We start from the raw sequence: 20298 nt of genomic DNA on the forward strand, positions 1-20298 counted from the left end.
ATTAGTTCCTGGTTTTTAAAATCCAGAATTACTTTCTATACATGAAATAGTTTTCATTTTAAACTGGCATGTCATTTGCACACAAAATTAAAGAATAGAGCAAAATAATGCAATGCAGGAGGAGACAAAAAAAAATGCACTAAGCCAAGTAAAAACATTCTCTCAGTAAAAGTTACCTGTTTTACAGGGGGAAAAATCTTGCCTTGAAATTTACACAGTGGACTGTACATAATAGCATGAAAATATCCATTTTTTTCCTAAAACATTTTTCATTCATGAGTATTTTCAAGTTTTTCATATTGTACACATTTCTTAAAATACATAATACCAGCAGCAACTGAAAATGAATGACAAATTTTGTACACATGTGTTATCTACTCAAGGTAACAGAAGTATGTGGCAAAACATGTACCATCCATAGTGCTTCAAAATATGCACTTCTATTTAGCCAGAGTTTTTATAGTAACTTCTTAATAAGAATCATTCACTGTTTATAAGTGTTCTGATATGCATTCTTTATAGTGAAGAGTTAATACACCACATCTTATCTATTTTAGCAAATCAGTATATTTTCTGTATTTAATTATAGAAAGTTAACTTCGTTTTTTGAAATTTATATGCAAATAAAGGTTTTTTTTTTCCATTTGGCACTATGATTTGTTTCCTATTTAGATGAAAATTATAACATCAGCTTGTACTGAGCCTGTCCACTTACTCAATTTACTTAAGTGTTCATTTTAAATAAAGCTTTCACTGTGTATAGGAATTTGTATTTTGGAGGTGCTTGATTTGTCTACAGAGAAAAATTAGGAATTATTTTATTATAAAGTGCTCCTAGAAGGGGGCAGCTGGGTGGCTAAGTGGATTGAGAGTCAGGCCTAGAGATGAGAGGTCCTAGGTTCAAATCTGACCTCAGACACTTCCCAGCTGTGTGACCCTGGGCAAGTCACTTGACCCTCATTGCCTAGCCCTTACCACTCTTCTGCCTTGGAGCCAATACACAGTATTGACTCCAAGATGGAAGGTAAGGGTTTAAAAAAAATAAAACAAATAAAAAAATACAATGCTCCTAGAAGTTTTAATTGTGTTTATTTTTTTAAACATTGTAATGTTAGACTTGTGTGCATGGAAGTAATTAAGGTACATCATTATTGTAGGTTAAAAGTTGTATATGGTAAGACATATTTTGTTTTTACTGTATGTTTTTACTGAATGATCTATTCCCCATCCCAAAGCAATCATGAATAAAATTAAGTTAAATGTAGCATGTGGCATCTCAGTATCTTGAAAATTCATTTCACCTATTTTATTTTATGGAATACTGTCTGTATCCTTGGTTAACCTGTTTAAAGAAAAGGATGAATAAAAACATGGCCGGAAAAAATGGAAAAAAAAGTAATCTGTGGATTCTTTCTATTTTTTACCTTCTTGTTCAACAATATCAAGGCAATTTGGTTTGATAATTTCTTATAATATGATTTCTAGGATTCTTGTCTAATCATGGCTTTCAGGTAGTTCAACAATTCCTAAATTGTCTCTCCTCGATCTATTTTTCAGGTCAGTTGATTTTTCAATAAGATATTTTTTTTTTCCTTCTAGTTTAGTTTTATTGTTTCTTGATATCTCTTGAAGTCATTAGATTCTGTTACTCAATTCTAATTTTTAAGAAATTGTTTTCTTCTGTGAGCTTTTTAACCTTTTTTTTTACATTTGGCCAATTATTTTTATGCTATTGTTTTCTTCTTGTATTTCTTTTCTCTTCCCCAGTTTTCCTCTGCCTCTTAACTAATTTTTCAAATCTTTTTCAAGCTCTTCCAAAGCCTGAAACCAATTCATATTTTTCTTTGAAGTTTTGCATATAGTTGCTTTGCTTTCACTGTCCCCTTTTGAATTTGTGCCTTGCTCTTTTTCACCATAAAAATTTTCTGTGGTTAGATGTAGTATTTTATGTTTGCTCATTTTCTAAGTCTTTCTCTTAACTTTCACTTTTATCTTAAAGGTGGACTCTATTCTCAGTGTAGAGAGTGCACTCTCTTAAACTTCAGTTTTTCTTTGTTGCTACCCTCAGCTCTATTTCTAAGTTTCTGCAAGTTTCAGTTCTTCCAAAATGATATGATGATCTATGGGTTGGAAGCTCTTAAAAAACCATCTCCTAAGGCTCATTCAATCACTCCTTGGTATTTCTGATGGCTTCCAGATCTCAGAGTACTGTAAGCTACCCTGTGCTGGGGATCAAGGTCATTGTCTTCACTTAATGGTAAAAAATATTGACATTATAGACACAGAGACATCTCCTTATGATAATTAACTAGAGTACTCATTCCAAAAGGCAATTAATTCATTTTTTTCTATTCTGTGCTTCCAGTCATTTACATACTTCCAAATATATCAAGCTATACTATTTAGATCCATCCATCTTGAGAGCATAAAATATTTTCTAAATGTTTTCCTGAAATCTAATGGCATGTCTTTCATCTTCTAGTCTACTCAGTCAGTCAGGGTTGTGTCTTGCTTGATCATAAATTCTTCCCTTATTCATAGATCTAATAAGTAAATTATTCCAGAATCCCCTAATTTGCTTATATTGTCATCCTATATTTCTACATAATTTACCCATTTTTAGATTATATTCATATATGGCATAAGATGTTTATCAATACTTATTTTCTGCCAAATTGCTTTTCATTTTCCCCACCATCTTTTTGTCAAATAATAAAGTTGGGGAGTGTTCTCAGGGGACTCAGCAAAACAGGTGTTCAGTAAGTTCTGAAGTCAGCCTTTTCTGTTTCAACCTATAAGATATGATATTAAAATATATCTCTATTTGACTCTAGCTCTGGCTTGCTATCCTTATGTTTGGAGTATGAATCAGAATAGAGGAACATTCTCCTCTTTTTGTCAGACTTCTATTCCTTTTTCCTTTGACATAGCAACTTTAGTCATGGAAGATAGTTGGTAATTGCAATATTGCTATTTGACCAACATACTTGTAGGATATAAAGTGCCTTCATGAGACCTTGAATATGTATCAGGGACTTTTTATGATTTTAATTTATACTTTTATGTATATATTTTAATGTTATCTCTCTTATTTGGGGGGAAAGTTTATCAATATATATTATTCAATGCCTTTGTAGATCAATAACCTAATAGTCTAGTCTAATATCCTGTCCCAAGTCTATTACTGATGTGTTACATTCAGATTATGTTAGGATTAGATCCTGGGCAGTACCTTTCCTCTGGAGGGGAGATTGTGTAATTATCCCAAAAGTCCATAATCTAAAAAAGCAGTTTCAGGAAAAATATCACTAATAACCTTGAGCAGGAACACAGCTCTCCTGGAGAAGTTGTTGTAAGGACTATCATTTTCCTAACAGACTAAACATATGATAGCAATAGGGGAAGTTCTCATAAATCAAACATTATGTTACAACACTGTGAACTTTTGGATATAATGAACTGAATTATGAGATATTGAGCCCTCTATCAACTTTTGTTCATCCCATACACTATTATTTTATCCTGATTATAAAACTTTTGTTCTGGAAAAGAGAATATTCCCTAATGGCTACTTATCAATGTACCTATCAAATATTTTTAATATGTTAAGAAACACCCAAATTGTAGTTATACTCACTATGAAATATACAATATCTCTTATATCCTTATGGACCTGATAAGACAATCCTGAAATTTATAAAGAGTATATATGGGATGATTCATTCCCTAATTGATAAATGGTCAAAAAATATGAAAGGGTAGTTCTCAGACAAAGTAATTAAAGTTCTCTATGGTCATACAAAAAAATGTTCTAAATCACTATTAATTAGAAAAATACAAATTAAAACAACTCTGAGGTACCACCCCATAGCCATGAGATTGGCTATTATGATAAAAAGAAAAAGATAAAACTTGGAAGAAATGAGGGAAAATTGAGATACTAATGCAGGGGAGTTGTAAGCTGATTCACTCCTTCTGGTGAATATTTGACATATTTCTTGCTATTTTGAGGTAATGGGGGTGAGAGTTATAAAGAAAATCACTCATCACTATCTTACCAGAAGTTTCAACTAGATAGAAATTTCAAAAGGACAACCTTCTAGGCATAATATCATTTTTTAGGAAAAAATACAAATGCAAGTTTTAAAAATATTTGTTATGGTGACTTGTAAAAAATTGCAGAGATAACATAAAGGAGATAAAAATAGAATATACAGCTAAAAGGAAAATAAATCTGTCACTGATGAGTAAGAATGATGCACAATATATTATAACAGACAATAAACTAAGCCTATAAATAAAAGCTGATGACCAAAAAAGTGAAGTGGTTAAACTACATCAAGAGTAAGTGAACAGAAAAGCCAACTACTAATGTTCAATATTATAATGTCATAAATGGCAGAAAGCAGTATGATACACTTGTATATACAACAACTATTGACTTACATATATTTATAATGGGTTGCGAGGACAAGAAGGAATTTCTCCATCTACTCTTTGTTTTTATTCTCATTTCTATCTTCCCACTGTAGACACCATTAACTCTAACAGATTTCACAAATCTTGAATGATTACTCTGTACTCAATAAGTGTCATTCAAAAGGTAATTTTACTGACAAAATCCCTAGACTTTGAGAGAACTGAATAATCAACAAATTAAAGGTTGTTCACCTACCATTGTCCTACATCACTCTTGATCCCAAAATCACTAGTCTTTGCATAATTCTCCAAGATTGCTTCTAGATGGGAGGGGGGGACAAGGAATGGAAGGTTGAAGCCAGGAAATTAGAGTAAAAAATCTATCCATATCAATGCAGAGGGATAAGAGATCTCAGTCAGTCCTCCTTCCCAAAAGATAATCATATTCCATTTGTCTTCATCAGTGAATTTTTTTTATTTCAGATAACACGGGACTTGATATCATTGGATCGCAATAAAAGCCTTATAACACAATCCCGGATCTGCTTGGTTTTCACACCATAAACAATAGGGTTAAGAGCTGGGGCCAGAAGGGGATAGATATTGGCCATGATAATGTGGAGGGAGTGGGGGATCCTGTGACCTCCAAAGCGGTGAGTAAAAAATGAAAAGAAAGCTGGGGTATAGGAGAATACAATGGCACATATGTGAGCTGAACATGTCCCAAAGGCTTTCTGTCGAGCATCTGCAGATGACAATTTCACCACAGCCCTCAGAATCATGGTGTAGGACACTGTGATACAGAGAATATCAAAGCCCCCAATCAAGAGGGCAACCATGAGACCATACACAGCATTGATTTTAACATTGCCACAGGAAACCTTGGCCACAGACATGTGGTCACAGTATGTGTGAGGAATGACATTTCCTCGGCAGTAGGGCAGTCGCTTAGTGAGGAAGGCGAATGGGATGACCAGTATCACTCCCCTTAAGAATGTAATAAACCCAGCATTGGCAATGATAGGATTGGTGAGGATGGTGGCATAGCGCAGTGGATAGCAGATGGCCACGTAGCGGTCCAAAGCCATAAGCATAAGGACTCCAGATGCCATTCCTGTGAAGGTGTGGATAAAGAACATCTGGGTCAGACAAGCATTAAAATCAATTTCTTTGAGGTTAAACCAGAAGATTCCAAGTGTATTGGGCAGTGTGCTTGTGGACATTGCCACATCAGTGAGGGAAAGCATTGCAAGGAAGAAATACATAGGCTTATGAAGGGTTTCCTCATAACTAATGAGATAAAGAAGCCCACAGTTTCCCACCATGGCCACAATGTACATGGAGCAAAATGGAAGGGAAATCCAGATATGCATATCCTCTAGTCCTGGAACTCCATTCAGGATGAATGAAACTGGAGTCAGAGTAGTAGCATTGGTCCTTTGCATGATGGAATAGATTAATGGGTAGTCCTTAACTTTCAGCTGTAGTGTCTTCCTCTAGTGGAAGAGAATAGAGGAGAAAAAAATATTTATTACTGTCTCCATTGCCTTTTTAATCCAAAAGAAAAGAATTCATCAAGCTCAAAGGCTTTTATAATGTTTCATTCACAGTTACCTTAAGATTATATAATAATATAAACATCATTTTAGCCGGAGTCCAGAGAATACATTTCTGCATTTTATACATATGTATCATATATATATATATATAACCATCTACTCCTTTAGATTCACATATATTTAATAATAAATAAATAATAAATCAACATGTATTATGATATAAACCCAGACAATTTATACCTGCAGAGTTAAATCATATTTTAACAATAATGAATTCCTTCTGTTATTTCTGTGAATTTAAAAAGTTGATTAAAATTTCTTTCTTTTTTATTTACTTATTGTTAACAAAGCATGAAACTTTGTAACACACTTTTACTATTAATAACTAAAGTCTAAAATTCTTAGCCTAGCATTTAAAACCCTCTACCATATGCATCCAACCTCCCAATTCAACCTAATCCTCTTCATTCTATATATACTAGCTAATTAGGATGACTCAGAGTCTGAGAACTCAGAAACAGAAGAGATCTTTGGGAAATTTTGGTCTAATTTTAATTAGCAAAGAATCCCTGTTTGAATAAAGATCTTCATTGAGAGAAAACCCATTTCTTGTGAAAACAATTAATTTCTTTTGAGATAACTATAACTTTTAATAGGTTTTTCTTTAAACAAAGCTTAATATCGTTACAACCACAGCCATTATTCCTAGTGGAGAGTAGTGTAATAAATCTAATTCTTCTTTTACAAAATAGAAATTCAAAGGTATGAAAGACAGTGCACTTAAGCATTCTCATTTACAGGTTAAACAGTTCACTTATTTTTATATGGGAAATACTTGAGGCCAATTCACAGACTGGTCACCCTCTTCAAGAAATACCTTCTCCCCTCATCCCCAAATCAATGTCCTTCCTAAAACTGAACTGAAACCTAAAGACTCCAGGTATGGTTCAACATGTAGAGTGTAGCAGGAATGTCCACTTCCCTATTCTCAGCACTATGATGCTCTTGATGCTGTCCAATAGGCCATCATCTTTTTTTTTTACTGTCATCATTGACTTACAAAGACCATGGACCCACTATAACTTGTAAATCTTCCTCAAATGGACAACTTGCTATCTTTCCATACCTCCAATTATCTTTTAAATACAACAGGAGTTGAATTTTTTAATCTAGGCTTTGAATTATTGGTGAAGTGGGAAAGGTAAAAACCTGTGAGTTTATTAGTACAAGAAATTGCTTGGAAGGAAGCCTCGTTTCACTGATAAAGATGGACACCATATCTCTAAGTTTAATTCTAAAGCAGATTCCTGACCCCAACCTTCCCTTCATCAAAAAATTTTATCTCGAATGCCTCTAGGATGAACTAAAAACTTTTCTGTTTCCCATTTGAAGCATTCCATAATCTGGCTTTTGCCACTCTTTCCAGATTTATTTCACATAATTATATCCTCATCCAATACATATTTTAGTCAGAATAGTCTGTTTGCTTTTCTGCATTCATGAAGTTCCCTTTCCTGCCTCTGTCCTCTGGTATAACCTTTCCTGAATACCCTAAACATTCGCCTTTCTCACCTCTGCCTTTTTTTAATTTTTTACTCCATTTAAGTCTCAGCTCATGTTAGACCTCTGACATAAAAGAAGCTTTTCTTACTCTTCACCAGTTTTTGAAAGTCCTTGTGGTATCTAGTAGAGATGTGAGAAGGCGGCAACACTTTGACACCACCCTGATACATTTTTACTATTGGAGCACACTCTACCAGTGAAGCTAGAACCCTGTTCTCTCCAGCAATTGAAATTCTATGTCACTTTCCACATCCCTCTATCAAACCTCTGTAGAGGACATACCTAATAGGTGGGAGGATCTCCTTTATTTCTTAAAATATTGCAAGTTTAAGGACAAGTTTATGTGGCTCAAAGGACAGAGAGCCAGGGGTAAACATCAGAGGTCCTGGGTTCCAAGCTGTCATAAGACACTTCCTAGCTGTATCCCTGTGGAAGTCACTTAACCCTAAGTGCCTAACCCTTACCATTCTTCTGCCTTGGAAATGATACTTAGCAATGATTCCAAGACAAAAGGTAAAGGTTTAAAACATTGATAATATCACAAGTTTTTTTGCCTGAAATACAAAGCAGACACTCAAAAATTGTAGAAAGTTTCAGGATTGAAGGAGAGTGAGGACCTCACTTGCTGGTGGTTACCTGCATTTTGTGACTAGAACTTCTGTGTCCAGATAGATTCATACATGATCCACCATTTACATGGTTTGTTTTATTTCCCCAACTTTCAGCCTTAATTCCCACTGCTGACAATTTTTTTACTTCATTTCCACAAACATTTATTGTGAACCTACTATGTGTCATCTTCCATTGGTCTGTTTATGCTCCATCCTTGAAATTAAATCTTCTACTCAGCAGGCATAGCATCAGCCAGGAAAAAAGAGAAAGTAATGACCCAAACTTGAGATTCCCTTCTGGTGAACACTGATTCTGGGGATGAGACTTCCTAACACTTGGGCAAATCTGGGGAAAGCTAAAAGAATTTAAGCCGGGAACCATTATCCTCCCAAAGAATCCAGAAAATGATTTCAATTTTACATAGCCCTGGATCTGCTGACAACTGTTTGCCCAAATTCCAAGGACAAAGATGACTCTTTTGCCTGCACAGTCATTTACACAAAGAAATGAGAATTTTGGGGAAGTCCTTATCCTCTCATTTCTCTAATTTCTTTTCTAAGTGACTAATCTAGAACCCTAAAAGCAAACAGAGCTCTTTGAAAGTATGAGAAACTGCTTGAAACCAGTCCCAATATTCTTCACTCTTCTTCCCCAGCATACCAGAATTGCTCAGCATTTATTGTTCCCACCTATCACTGACCATCTATCAAAGACCTCAGAGTCTAGATGGCTGTGCAGAACAAAAGATGATCTTAGTTAACATCCTATAAAGTTGCTCTAATAGTTGATTAACCTAGGACATGAAGGCAAGCATTTCCGCTATCTGAAAGTCATTCAAAATCTCTCCTGGCCATATATGTTTACTGGATCCCCTTGGGAAAGTTGCAGAGCAGCAGAGGTCTAGCCTGTGGTAATAAAATCAGCCATATCTCTGGGGAAGGAGGGATGTACATTTCCTCAGAACCTAAAGACAGTTTTATCTAAAACTAGCAATTTATAAGAATATAAATAATATCTAAGATTTATATAGTACTTATTATGAGCCAGGGACATTACAATTGTTATTTCATTTGATCCCTACAACAACCCTCGAAGTGAGGTTCTATTTTATCACAGATGAGTAAACTGAGAGAAACAGAGGTTTAGTGGCTTACCCATGGTCACCCAGTTAGTAAATATTTGAGCTTAGATTTGAACTTTGGTCTTTCTAACTCTTAAGTCCATTATGTCATCTAGCTTCCCATAAAATACAAGGAATAAAACTATAACAAACCTATTAGTTCCTTTCTTTTCCAGTGTATGACTGAGGAGTTAACTGGGATCCCCTGGTCAGAAGTAGATGAAAAGATCTGAAGTCAATCATTTGCTTTTTCTATCTTTTCACACACACACACACACACACACACACACACACACAAACACACACACACACACACACACACACCTAGGCTTTTCCCTGAGAATTCCTAGTCTTTTGCATACACACAAACTTAAGTAACAGTCTCCTTTGCCTTAAACTCCTCAATTTTCTCTTAAGGGAATCATAGAGAATGAAAGAAGAGATTAGCATGATACACTGACCTTCTGGAGCAGCAATCAATAGAGACAATGATGCCTCCTCATAGTTTCAAGTAACCTTATTTGGATATCTGTTGGGATCAGTGTCTGTACTATGGACAGGAAACTCAGGGCTCTCATCATTCAGGTTCTTGGGAAAGAAGATCCAAAAAGGCAAAAGGCAAATTTCATCAACACTCCTTTGGGGTTTTTCAGAGCCCCAATAATTGACAGAAACCAGTTTATATGAAATCTTGACAGCCTCTAATGCAAAAGTTCTAAACATTTTTTAAGCATCATGGACCCCTTTGGCAATCTATGAACCCCTTCTCAGTATCATGTTTTTCAGTGCATAAAATGAAGTAAAGAATTGTAAGGGGAAACAATTATATTGAAATATGGTTATTCTTAATTTTTTAAACCAAGTTAATGGAACCCAGATTGAGAATCCATATCAGGGTATTTCATATAATTTTAACTGGGCAATTTCTGACATGCCAGGAATAGTGCATCAGGTTTGAGAGGATACTATGACTTATGAAGAATAGACTGAAATGCAGTGAAACATTCAGCATTATTTGAAAAAAAAAATGAATCCAATTTAAAAATTCAATTCATCATACATGGACTAATTGTCTAATATGTTCAGAATAAGGTCTTAGTTTGGAAGGAATTAAGGCAAAAATTGATTCTTTCTGTCAGGGAGCTTAATGAGATAATCCTTGATGCAAATAACTAGTCAGTCAGTCAAAAAACATTTATAAAGTACTCTCTATGTTCCATTGGGTTCAAAAAGAGGCAAAAGATATACCTTGACCTTTTGGAGCACACTGACTAATGGAGAAGAAAATCAGAATACAAGTTATTACAAACAATCTTTATACAGGATAAAGAGGAAATAATTGAGAGAAGGCATGAGAACTCATGAGTTTGGAAAGATTTCTTCTGGAAAATGGGGTTTTAGCTGAGGTTTAAAGGAGACCAGTAAAGCCAGGAAGTAGAGATCAAAGGGCTAGAATTTCAGGTATAGAGGTACAGATAGATACAATACTTAAAGTTATGAGATGGGGTGTTTTTTGTGTAACACTAAGGAAGCTGGTATTACTGGAACAAATAGTACATGATACTTTAAAAAATTTAGATGATAGATGAAGGATTTTCTCTTGGACTCTTGAAATATTTGTTGCTTGAGATCTGATTTATAAATTTAACCATCACACTCCATAGTGAGGACTTTTTTAACCCTTCCCTTCCATCTTACAATCAAGACTATGTTTTGGATCCAAGGCAGGAGAGAGCAACAAGGGATTGGAGTGGAGGTTAAATGACTTTTCCAGGATCATACAGCTAGGAAGCATCTCTGGCCAGATTGGAACAAGGGACCTCCCATATCCATGCCTGGCTCTCAATCCACTAAGCCACCAAGCTTCCCCCTGCATAGTGTCTTAAGTTCAGAATTTCCCTCACCTGATGAATTCTATCCATCAGGTTACTTTTGCTTTTTTTCTCTCTTATTTATTTGGGAGGTGGTTAAAATTTTCTAATTAATCATGTTTTTCTCAAATAATATGACCCTTAAAAAATTGTGAGCATGAACACAACTACAAAACACTCTCCACACAACTAAAACTAGGCTTGAGCAATTGGAAAAACATTAACTGCTCGTGGGTAGGACAAGTCAATATAATAAAAATGACCAACCTACCCAAACTTATCTATCTATTTAATGCCATACCCATTGAACTTCCAAAAATTTTTTTTTACTGAATTAGAAAAACCATAACAAAGTTCATTTGGAAGAACAAAGAATCAAGGATATCTGGGGAAATAATGAAAAAAAAAAAGGAAGGTGGCCTTGCAGTTCCAGATGTCAAACTATACTATAAAGCAGTGGTCATCAAAACAAATTTGGTACTGGCTATGAGACAGAAAGGAAGATCAGTGGAATAGACTTGGAGTAAGTGACCTTAGCAAGACAGGCTATGACAATCTCAAAGACCCCAGCTTTTTAGGACAAAAATCCACTATTTGACAAAAACTTCTGAGAAAACTGGAAGACAGTGTGGGAGAGATTAGGTTTGGATCAACACCTCACACCCTACACCAAGATAAACTTAGAATGTGTGAATTACTTGAACATAAAGAATGAAACTATAAGTAAATTAGGTGAACACAGAATAGTATACATGTCAGAACTTTGGGAAGGGAAAGACTTTAAAACCAAGCTAGACATAGAAAGAGTCACAAAATGTAAAATGAATAATTTTGATTACATCAAATTAAAAAGTTTTTGTACAAACAAAACCAATGTAACCAAAATTAGAAGGGAAGCAACAAATTGGGAAACAATCTTCATAATAAAAACCTCTGAAAAAGGTCTAATTAATCAAATTTATGAAGAGCTAAATCAATTGTACAAAAAATCAAGCCATTCTCCAATTGATAAATGGGCAAGGGACATTGTGGCATTAAAAATTGGTTTCTGCTAGATGTATTCTATTTTTGAGGTTTATTAAAGAGAAAGAATTTAAGAAAATACAAGTAAGAAAGCACATGCCTAGGAGGGCCGAAAGGCCCATTCAATTTCACTTACATAATGAGGGACGAGTCTGTTTGGAAGCAGAAGTAGGAAGAGAGCTCAGTAGGCTTTTACAGCCAGTTAAATAGAAATTTTGATCTCGCCCAGGTGGAAATTTCAGTGAAATTAGAGGGCATCTCGGGAACTAGAGTAAGGACATCTAGGGATTGAAGTCCAGGGTTCAAATCTCTATTTTTATAACATGAATAGGTAGTTTTCAGCCAAAGAAATCAAAACTATTAATAAGCACATGAAAAAGTATTCTAAATCTCTGATAATCAGAGAGATGCAAATCAAAACAAATCTGAGGTATCACCTCACACCTAGCAGATTGGATAACATGACAGCAAAGGAAAGTAATGAATGTTGGAGGGGATGTGACAAAGTTGGGACATTAATTCATTGCTGGTGGAGTTGTGAATTGATCCAAGCATTCTGGAGGGCAATTTGGAACTATGCCAAAAGGGTGATAAAAGACTGTCTGCCCGTTGATACAGCCATAGCACTGCTGGGTTTGTACCCCAAAGAGATAATAAGTAAAAGGACAAGTACAAGACTATTAATAGCTGCTCTCTTTATGGTGGTAAAAAACTGGAAAATGAGGGGATGCCCTCCAATTGGGGAATGGCTTAACAAATTATGGTATATGTTGGTGATAGAATACTATTGTTCTAAAAGGAATAATAAAATAGAGGAATTCCATGGAGACTGGAACAACCTCCAGGAATTGATGCAGAGTCAGAGGAGCAGAACCAGGAAAACATTGTACACAGAGACTGATACACTGTGGTACAATCAATCCTAATGACTTCTCCATTAATGCCAATGCAATGTCCCTGAACAACTTATAGGGATCAAGGAGAAAAAAACACTACCCTCAAGCAGAGGACAAATGGTAGAGCAAAAACACTGAGGAAAGGCAATAGCTTGACTACAGGGATGGATGGGATATGAGTGAGGAAAGACTCTGAATGAACACCCTAATGCAAAAACAAATAACATGGAAATGAGTTTGGATTGAGGACACATGTGATACCCAGAGGAATCATGCATCACCAATGGGAAGGGTGGGGGGAGGGGAGGGGGAGGAAAATAAAATGATCTTCATTTCTAATGAATAATGTTTGAAAATGACGAAATAAAGTTTAAAAAATCTTGAGGATATTATATTCAATATTAGTCATTTTGGAATGTATAGAATCTGTGTGTTAGAATTAGGTTCAGTTAAAAGAACAGTAGCTAGAATATAGAATTTGTAGTCAAGAAGACCTTTGTTTAAATCTTGGCTCAAATACATACTGTATGCCCTTGGGTAAATCACTTAACCTCTCTGTATCAATTCTCTCTTCTATTTAGGGGATAATCATATTACCTACCATTCAAGGTTATTGTGAGAATAAAATAAGTTAATGTGTGAATTAATTTGTGAACCTTGAGTCAGTATATCAATGGGAGCTATCATCATCTCATCATTAGAAGATATCATGGCCAAATGGAAATTATCAATAAGGAAAGAGTTAGAGGACCTAAGATCAGATCTGAACTTGATATGCCCTAATCAATGTGAACTTTAGAAAATTACCTAACCATTGTGGACCTTGGTTTCCTCATCCATAAGAGGAAGGCCAATGGATAATATTGTCTTTGAGTCTCCTCTCAGATGTAGATTCATGATCTATGATAATATTCTTGATTTCTTAAATTCAGTTCTGTCATGCTTTTTTCCATTTCTCTGCTTCTGAATAGAAAAATGTGTTCTGGAAAGCTACATTATCTATGTGATATTATTTACTAATTATTAATTTCTTCTATGAGAACTTTATTTCTTTTCTAATTTCTCTTTATTTTTAAATATTCTATTTCTTTTTAGAACTGATCTGGGAATTCATTCTGTTCTATTATTTTGCAAGAGGTTATAGAAATTGCCTTTTTTATATGAAGTCTTTGGTTCATTTTCTATCACTATGTATTATCTGTTTATTACATTTTTGTGTGTACATATATATGCTTATTTTTTTTCCTTCTCTCTTTAGTTGTCTCATTGATCTGATTGGAGGTTGGTGTATTTCCTACCTTTCTCTGTCAGCTTTCTTGCCTTCTCTCTGCCTTTTCCAGGTAATTGTATGTTAAGTCCCCACAGTAATTAGCCTTTATCTTATTGCAACCCATTTCTTCTGTCTAGTCTAGACTTAATTAGGTTCTCATATCAATTCCTTGATTTAGTTATTGCAGCTAGGACTCACAACTGAGCAAATTCAAAGAAATTTCTTCATTAAAGAATATTTAAAATGATGAGATTGGTCACTGCTCAAGTGGAAATGACAGAAATACCATTTGAAATGAAAAAACTACATGAAGCCTTACAGAGACCTTTCACATTCGGCACAGTGACCCAAGTTGGGACTGAGGGTTAAATTCTTTACTTAGCATTCTGATTTTATTCAACAGGACTTGTGTTTTTTTCTTTCATTCTTACTGTATATTTGATTAATAAGAACACTTGGCACAAGTCTTACTATTTTGGGGAGCAAAAATGAGAGTTATAAAGTAAACTACTAATTACCATTTTCCCATAAGTTTTGACTGGACAGAAATTTTGAAAGAACAATTCCCCATATACAATTTCATTTTTAAAGAATAGATACCGGTGCAAATTATAAGAGTATATATTACAGTTTTTAAAATTGTGGACAGAACATAAAAGACATAAAAGGGAACATATAAAAAAGGAAATCTAAGAGTCATTGATGAGTAAGAATGATGCCAAATAGATTAAAAATCAAGAATTAATTCATCTTTTAAATTAAAGGTTATGACAAAAAAGAATCTGCAAAAGAAGTAGTTAAACTTGAAAGTATTAGCCCACCATTTAAGGGACAATAGTATAGTATTGACAGATGAAGGAGAAGGTATTATGATTCATTTTATTTCCATCAATCCCATTGTGGAGAAGGTTCTTTATAAGCAATAGAAGCTATTAGATAAAGAATTTTTGTTTATTAGTCACTTAAAGAGATATATAATGAGTTGCCAAGACATTTACAGTTAGCTCTGATTCTCATTTTTGTTTTCCCACTATGGCCACTATACATACTTCCTGTTTTCATAAATCTTGAGCTGTTATACTATCTTCATAAAGAGTCATTCAAATGACAAGTTTATTGACATAATCCTTGGACTTCAAGAAAGTTAATTAATCAACAAATTGAAGTTTGATCACTGTCCATTATCCTATACCATTCTCAATGTCAAAATCTCTAGTCTTCACACTATATACTGATACTGACTTTAGATAGGCCAAAAAAAAAAAAAGATAAATTTTAACAGAACAATAGTGTCAAGGCAGAATAAATCAAGAGAAAGGGTCAAAAACAACTTAATTCTTCCAACACAGAAAAGAATAATATTTCCTCTCTTCATAAGTATGGTTCTTCATCATGAAGACAATACTGTCTTCATCAGTAGGGTTCTGATTCAGATGTTATGGGACTTGGTATCCTTGGATGCTACAAAAAATCTTATAACACAATCCCGGATCTGCTTGGTTTTCACACCATAAACAATGGGGTTCATAGTTGGAGGTAGAAGGAGGTAGATGTTGGCCATGATAATGTGGAGAGAGTGGGGGATCCTGTGACCTCCAAAGAGGTGAGTAAAAAATGAAAAGAAAGCTGGGGTATAGGAGAATACAATGGCACATATATGAGCTGTACATGTCCCAAAGGCTTTCTGTCGAGCATCTGCAGATGACAGTTTGACCACAGCCCTCAAAATCATGGTATAGGACACTGTGATACAGAGAATATCAAAGCCCCCAATCAAGAGGGCAACCATGAGACCATACACAGCATTGATTTTAACATTGCCACAGGAAACCTTGGCCACAGACATATGGTCACAATATGTGTGAGGGATGACATTTCCTCGGCAGTAGGGCAGTCGCTTAGTGAGGAAGGCGAATGGGATGACCAGTATCACTCCCCTTAAGAATGTAATAAACCCAGCATTGGCAATGATAGGATTGGTGAGGATGGTGGCATAGCGCAGTGGATAGCAGATGGCCACGTAGCGGTCCAAAGCCATGAGCATAAGGACCCCAGACTCCATCCCTGTGAAGGTGTGGATAAAGAACATCTGGGTCAGACAAGCATTAAAATCAATTTCTTTGAGGTTAAACCAGAAGATGCCAAGAGTATTAGGCAGTGTGCTTGAACACATTATGATATCAGTGAAAGAAAGCATTGCAAGGAAGAAATACATAGGCTTATGGAGGGAATCCTCATAACGAATAAGATAGAGAAGCCCACAGTTTCCCACCATGGCCACAATGTACATGGAGCAAAATGGAAGGGAGATCCAGATATGCATGTCCTCTAGTCCTGGAACTCCATTCAGGATGAATGAAACTGGAGTCAGAGTAGTAGCATTGGTCCTTTGCATGATGGAATAGATTAATGGGTAGTCCTTAACTTTCAGCTATAGTGTCTTCCTCTAGTGGAAGAGAATAGAGGAGAAAAAATATTTATTACTGTCTCCATTGCCTTTTTAATCCAAAAGAAAAGAATTCAACAACTCAAAGTCATTTGTAATGTTTCATTCACAGTTACCTTAAGATTATATAATAATAATATAAACATCATTTTAGCCTGAGTCCAGAGAATACATTTCTGCATTTTATACACATGTATCATATATATACATATACATACACATATATAATCACCTACTCCTTTTGATGCATATATATTTAGTAATAAATCAACATTTATTATGATGTAATTCCAAACAATTTATACCTGCAGAACTCTGCAATCAACCTCAGAGTTAAATCATATTTTAATAGTAATGAATTCCTTCTGTTATTTCTGTGAATTTTAAAAATTGATCAAAATTTCTTTCTATTGTACTTACTTATGGTTAACAAAGCATGTAACTTTGTAACACACTTTTAGTATTAATAACTAAAGTCTAAAATTCTTATCCTAGCATTTAAAACACTCCACCATATGCATCCAACCTCCCAATTCAACCTAATCCTCTTCGTTCTGTAGATACTAGATATACTAGCTAATTAGGACTACTCCGAGTCTGAGAACTCAGAAACAGAAGAGATCTCAGGTAAATTTTCGTCTAATTTTAGTTAGTCAAAGAATCCCCCTTTGAATAAAGATCTTCATTGAGAGAAAACCCATTTCTTGTGAAAACAATTAATTTCTTTTGAGATAACTATAACTTTTAATAGGTTTTTCTTTAAACAAAGCTTAATATCGTTGCAACCGTAACCATTATTCCTAGTGGAGAGTAGTGTAATAAATCTAATTCTTCTTTTACAAAATAGAAATTCAAAGGTATGAAAGACAGTGCACTTAAGCATTCTCATTTACAGGTTAAACAGTTCACTTATTTTTATATGGGAAATACTTGAGGCCAATTCACAGACTGGTCACCCTCTTCAAGAAATACCTTCTCCCCTCATCCCCAAATCAATGTCCTTCCTAAAACTGAACTGAAACCTAAAGACTCCAGGTATGGTTCAACATGTAGAGTGTAGCAGGAATGTCCACTTCCCTATTCTCAGCACTATGATGCTCTTGATGCTGTCCAATAGGCCATCATCTTTTTTTTTTACTGTCATCATTGACTTACAAAGACCATGGACCCACTATAACTTGTAAATCTTCCTCAAATGGACAACTTGCTATCTTTCCATACCTCCAATTATCTTTTAAATACAACAGGAGTTGATTTTTTTAATCTAGGCTTTGAATTATTGGTGAAGTGGGAAAGGTAAAAACCTGTGAGTTTATTAGTACAAGAAATTGCTTGCAAGGAAGCCTCGTTTCACTGATAAAGCTGGACACCATATCTCTAAGTTTAATTCTAAAGCAGATTCCTGACCCCAACCTTCCCTTCATCAAAAAATTTTATCTCGAATGCCTCTAGGATGAACTAAAAAATTTTCTGTTTCCCATTTGAAGCATTCCATAATCTGGCTTTTGCCACTCTTTCCAGATTCATTTCACATAATTATGTCTTCATCCAATACATATTTTAGTCAAAATAGTCTGTTTGCTTTTCTGCATTCATGAAGTTCCCTTTCCTGCCTCTGTCCTCTGGTATAACCTTTCCTGAATACCTTAAATATTCACCTTTCTCACCTCTGCCTTTTTTTAATTTTTTACTCCATTTAAGTCTCAGCACATGTTAGACCTCTGACATAAAAGAAGCTCTTCTAACTCCTGACCAGTTTTTTATTCTCCCTTCAAAATCACGTCGGTTTAAATATATGTCTGTATGTTTGTACATATGTATATATCATACATCTGCCAGCCTCAGAGTCAATAAAACTCTGGTTCAAATCGCACCTCTGATATATTCAGAATGGGCAAATGAGTTAACTCTTCAGTGCCCTAGAATTCCCCAAACAATAAAACCTAGGTAACATAGTAGAATGTTCTGTCTAGTCAGGAAGACATGACTTCAAACCTATCATTTGATAAATCTCAGTTTCCTCAGCTGCAAAATAGAGGTGATAATAGCACCTACCTCCCAGGGTTATTGAAACAATCAAATAATATAAATTTTGTGGAAGCATTTAGCTCAGGGCATACTACATTGTAGACATGTTACAAATACTAGCTATAATTATTATTACTCACATTTAAAAGAATGTGGCTTTAAGGAAAGTCCTTGTGGTATCTAGTAGAGATGTGAGAAGGGGGCAACACTTTGACACCACCCTGATACATTTTTACTATTGGAGCACACTCTACCAGTGAAGCTAGAACCCTGTTCTCTCCAGCAATTGAAATTCTATGTCACTTTCCACATCCCTCTATCAAACCTCTGTAGAGGACATACCTAATAGGTGGGAGGATCTCCTTTATTTCTTAAAATATTGCAAGTTTAGGTACAAGTTTATGTGGCTCAAAGGATAGAGAGCCAGGTGTAAACATCAGAGGTCCTGGGTTCCAAGCTGTCATAAGACACTTCCTAGCTGTATCCCTGTGGAAGTCACTTAACCCTAAGTGCCTAACCCTTACCATTCTTCTGCCTTGGAAATGATACTTAGCAATGATTCTAAGACAAAAGATAAAGGTTGAAAGCATTGATAATATCACAAGTTTATATGCCTGAAATACAAAGCAGACACTCAAAAATTGTAGAAAGTTTCAGGATTGAAGGGGAGTGAGGACCTCACTTGCTGGTGGTTACCTGCATTTTGTGACTAGAACATCTGTGTCCAGATAGATTCATACATGATCCATCATTTACTTGGTTTGTTTTATTTCCCCAACTTTCAGCCTTAACTCCCACTGATGACAATTTTTTTACTTCATTTCCACAAACATTTATCATGTACCTACTATGTGTCATCTTCCATTGGTCTGTTTATGCTCCATCCTTGAAATTAAATCTTCTGCTCAGCAGGCATAGCATCAGCCAGGAAAAAAGAGAAAGTAATGACCCAAACTTGAGATTCCCTTCTGGTGAACACTGATTCTGGGGATGAGACTTCCTAACTTGGGCACTTGGGCAAATCTGGGGAAAGCTAAAAGAATTTAAGCCGGGAACCATTATCCTCCCAAAGACTCCAGAAAATGATTTCAATTTTACATAGCCCTGGATCTGCTGACAACTGTTTGCCCAAATTCCAAGGACAAAGATGACTCTTTTGCCTGCACAGTCATTTACATAAAGAAATGAGAATTTTGGGGAAGTCCTTATCCTCTCATTTCTCTAATTTCTTTTCTAAGTGACTAATCTAGAACCCTAAAAGCAAACAGAGCTCTTTGAAAGTATGAGAAACTGCTTGAAACCAGTCCCAATATTCTTCACTCTTCTTCCCCAGCATACCAGAATTGCTCAGCATTTATTGTTCCCGCCTATCACTGACCATCTATCAAAGACCTCAGAGTCTAGATGGCTGTGCAAAACAAAAGATGATCTTAGTTAACATCCTATAAAGTTGCTCTAATAGTTGGTTAACCTAGGACATGAAGGCAAGCA

At 35.2% G+C, this 20298-nt stretch overlaps 2 protein-coding genes across 2 annotated transcripts; both read right to left on the reverse strand.

The window, feature by feature from the left end:
- Positions 1–4898: 4898 nt before the first annotated feature.
- On the reverse strand, positions 4899–5864 carry LOC100023562 (olfactory receptor 52N4-like). Its single transcript, XM_001375033.2, has one exon. The coding sequence runs from the start codon at positions 5862–5864 to the stop codon at positions 4899–4901; it is 966 nt and encodes a 321-aa protein (XP_001375070.2).
- A 9898-nt stretch (positions 5865–15762) lies between these two features.
- LOC100023588 (olfactory receptor 52N4-like) lies at positions 15763–16728 on the reverse strand. Its single transcript, XM_001375049.3, has one exon. The coding sequence runs from the start codon at positions 16726–16728 to the stop codon at positions 15763–15765; it is 966 nt and encodes a 321-aa protein (XP_001375086.3).
- Positions 16729–20298: the final 3570 nt, after the last annotated feature.

Source organism: Monodelphis domestica, chromosome 4, assembly GCF_027887165.1.
Source record: "Monodelphis domestica isolate mMonDom1 chromosome 4, mMonDom1.pri, whole genome shotgun sequence".
NCBI lineage: Eukaryota > Metazoa > Chordata > Mammalia > Didelphimorphia > Didelphidae > Monodelphis > Monodelphis domestica.

Excerpts from the sequence above, each read along its gene's own strand:
- LOC100023562 (XM_001375033.2), bottom strand. The coding sequence starts at position 5,864 with ATGCAAAGGACCAATGCTACTACTCTGACTCCAGTTTCATTCATCCTG.
- LOC100023588 (XM_001375049.3), bottom strand. The coding sequence starts at position 16,728 with ATGCAAAGGACCAATGCTACTACTCTGACTCCAGTTTCATTCATCCTG.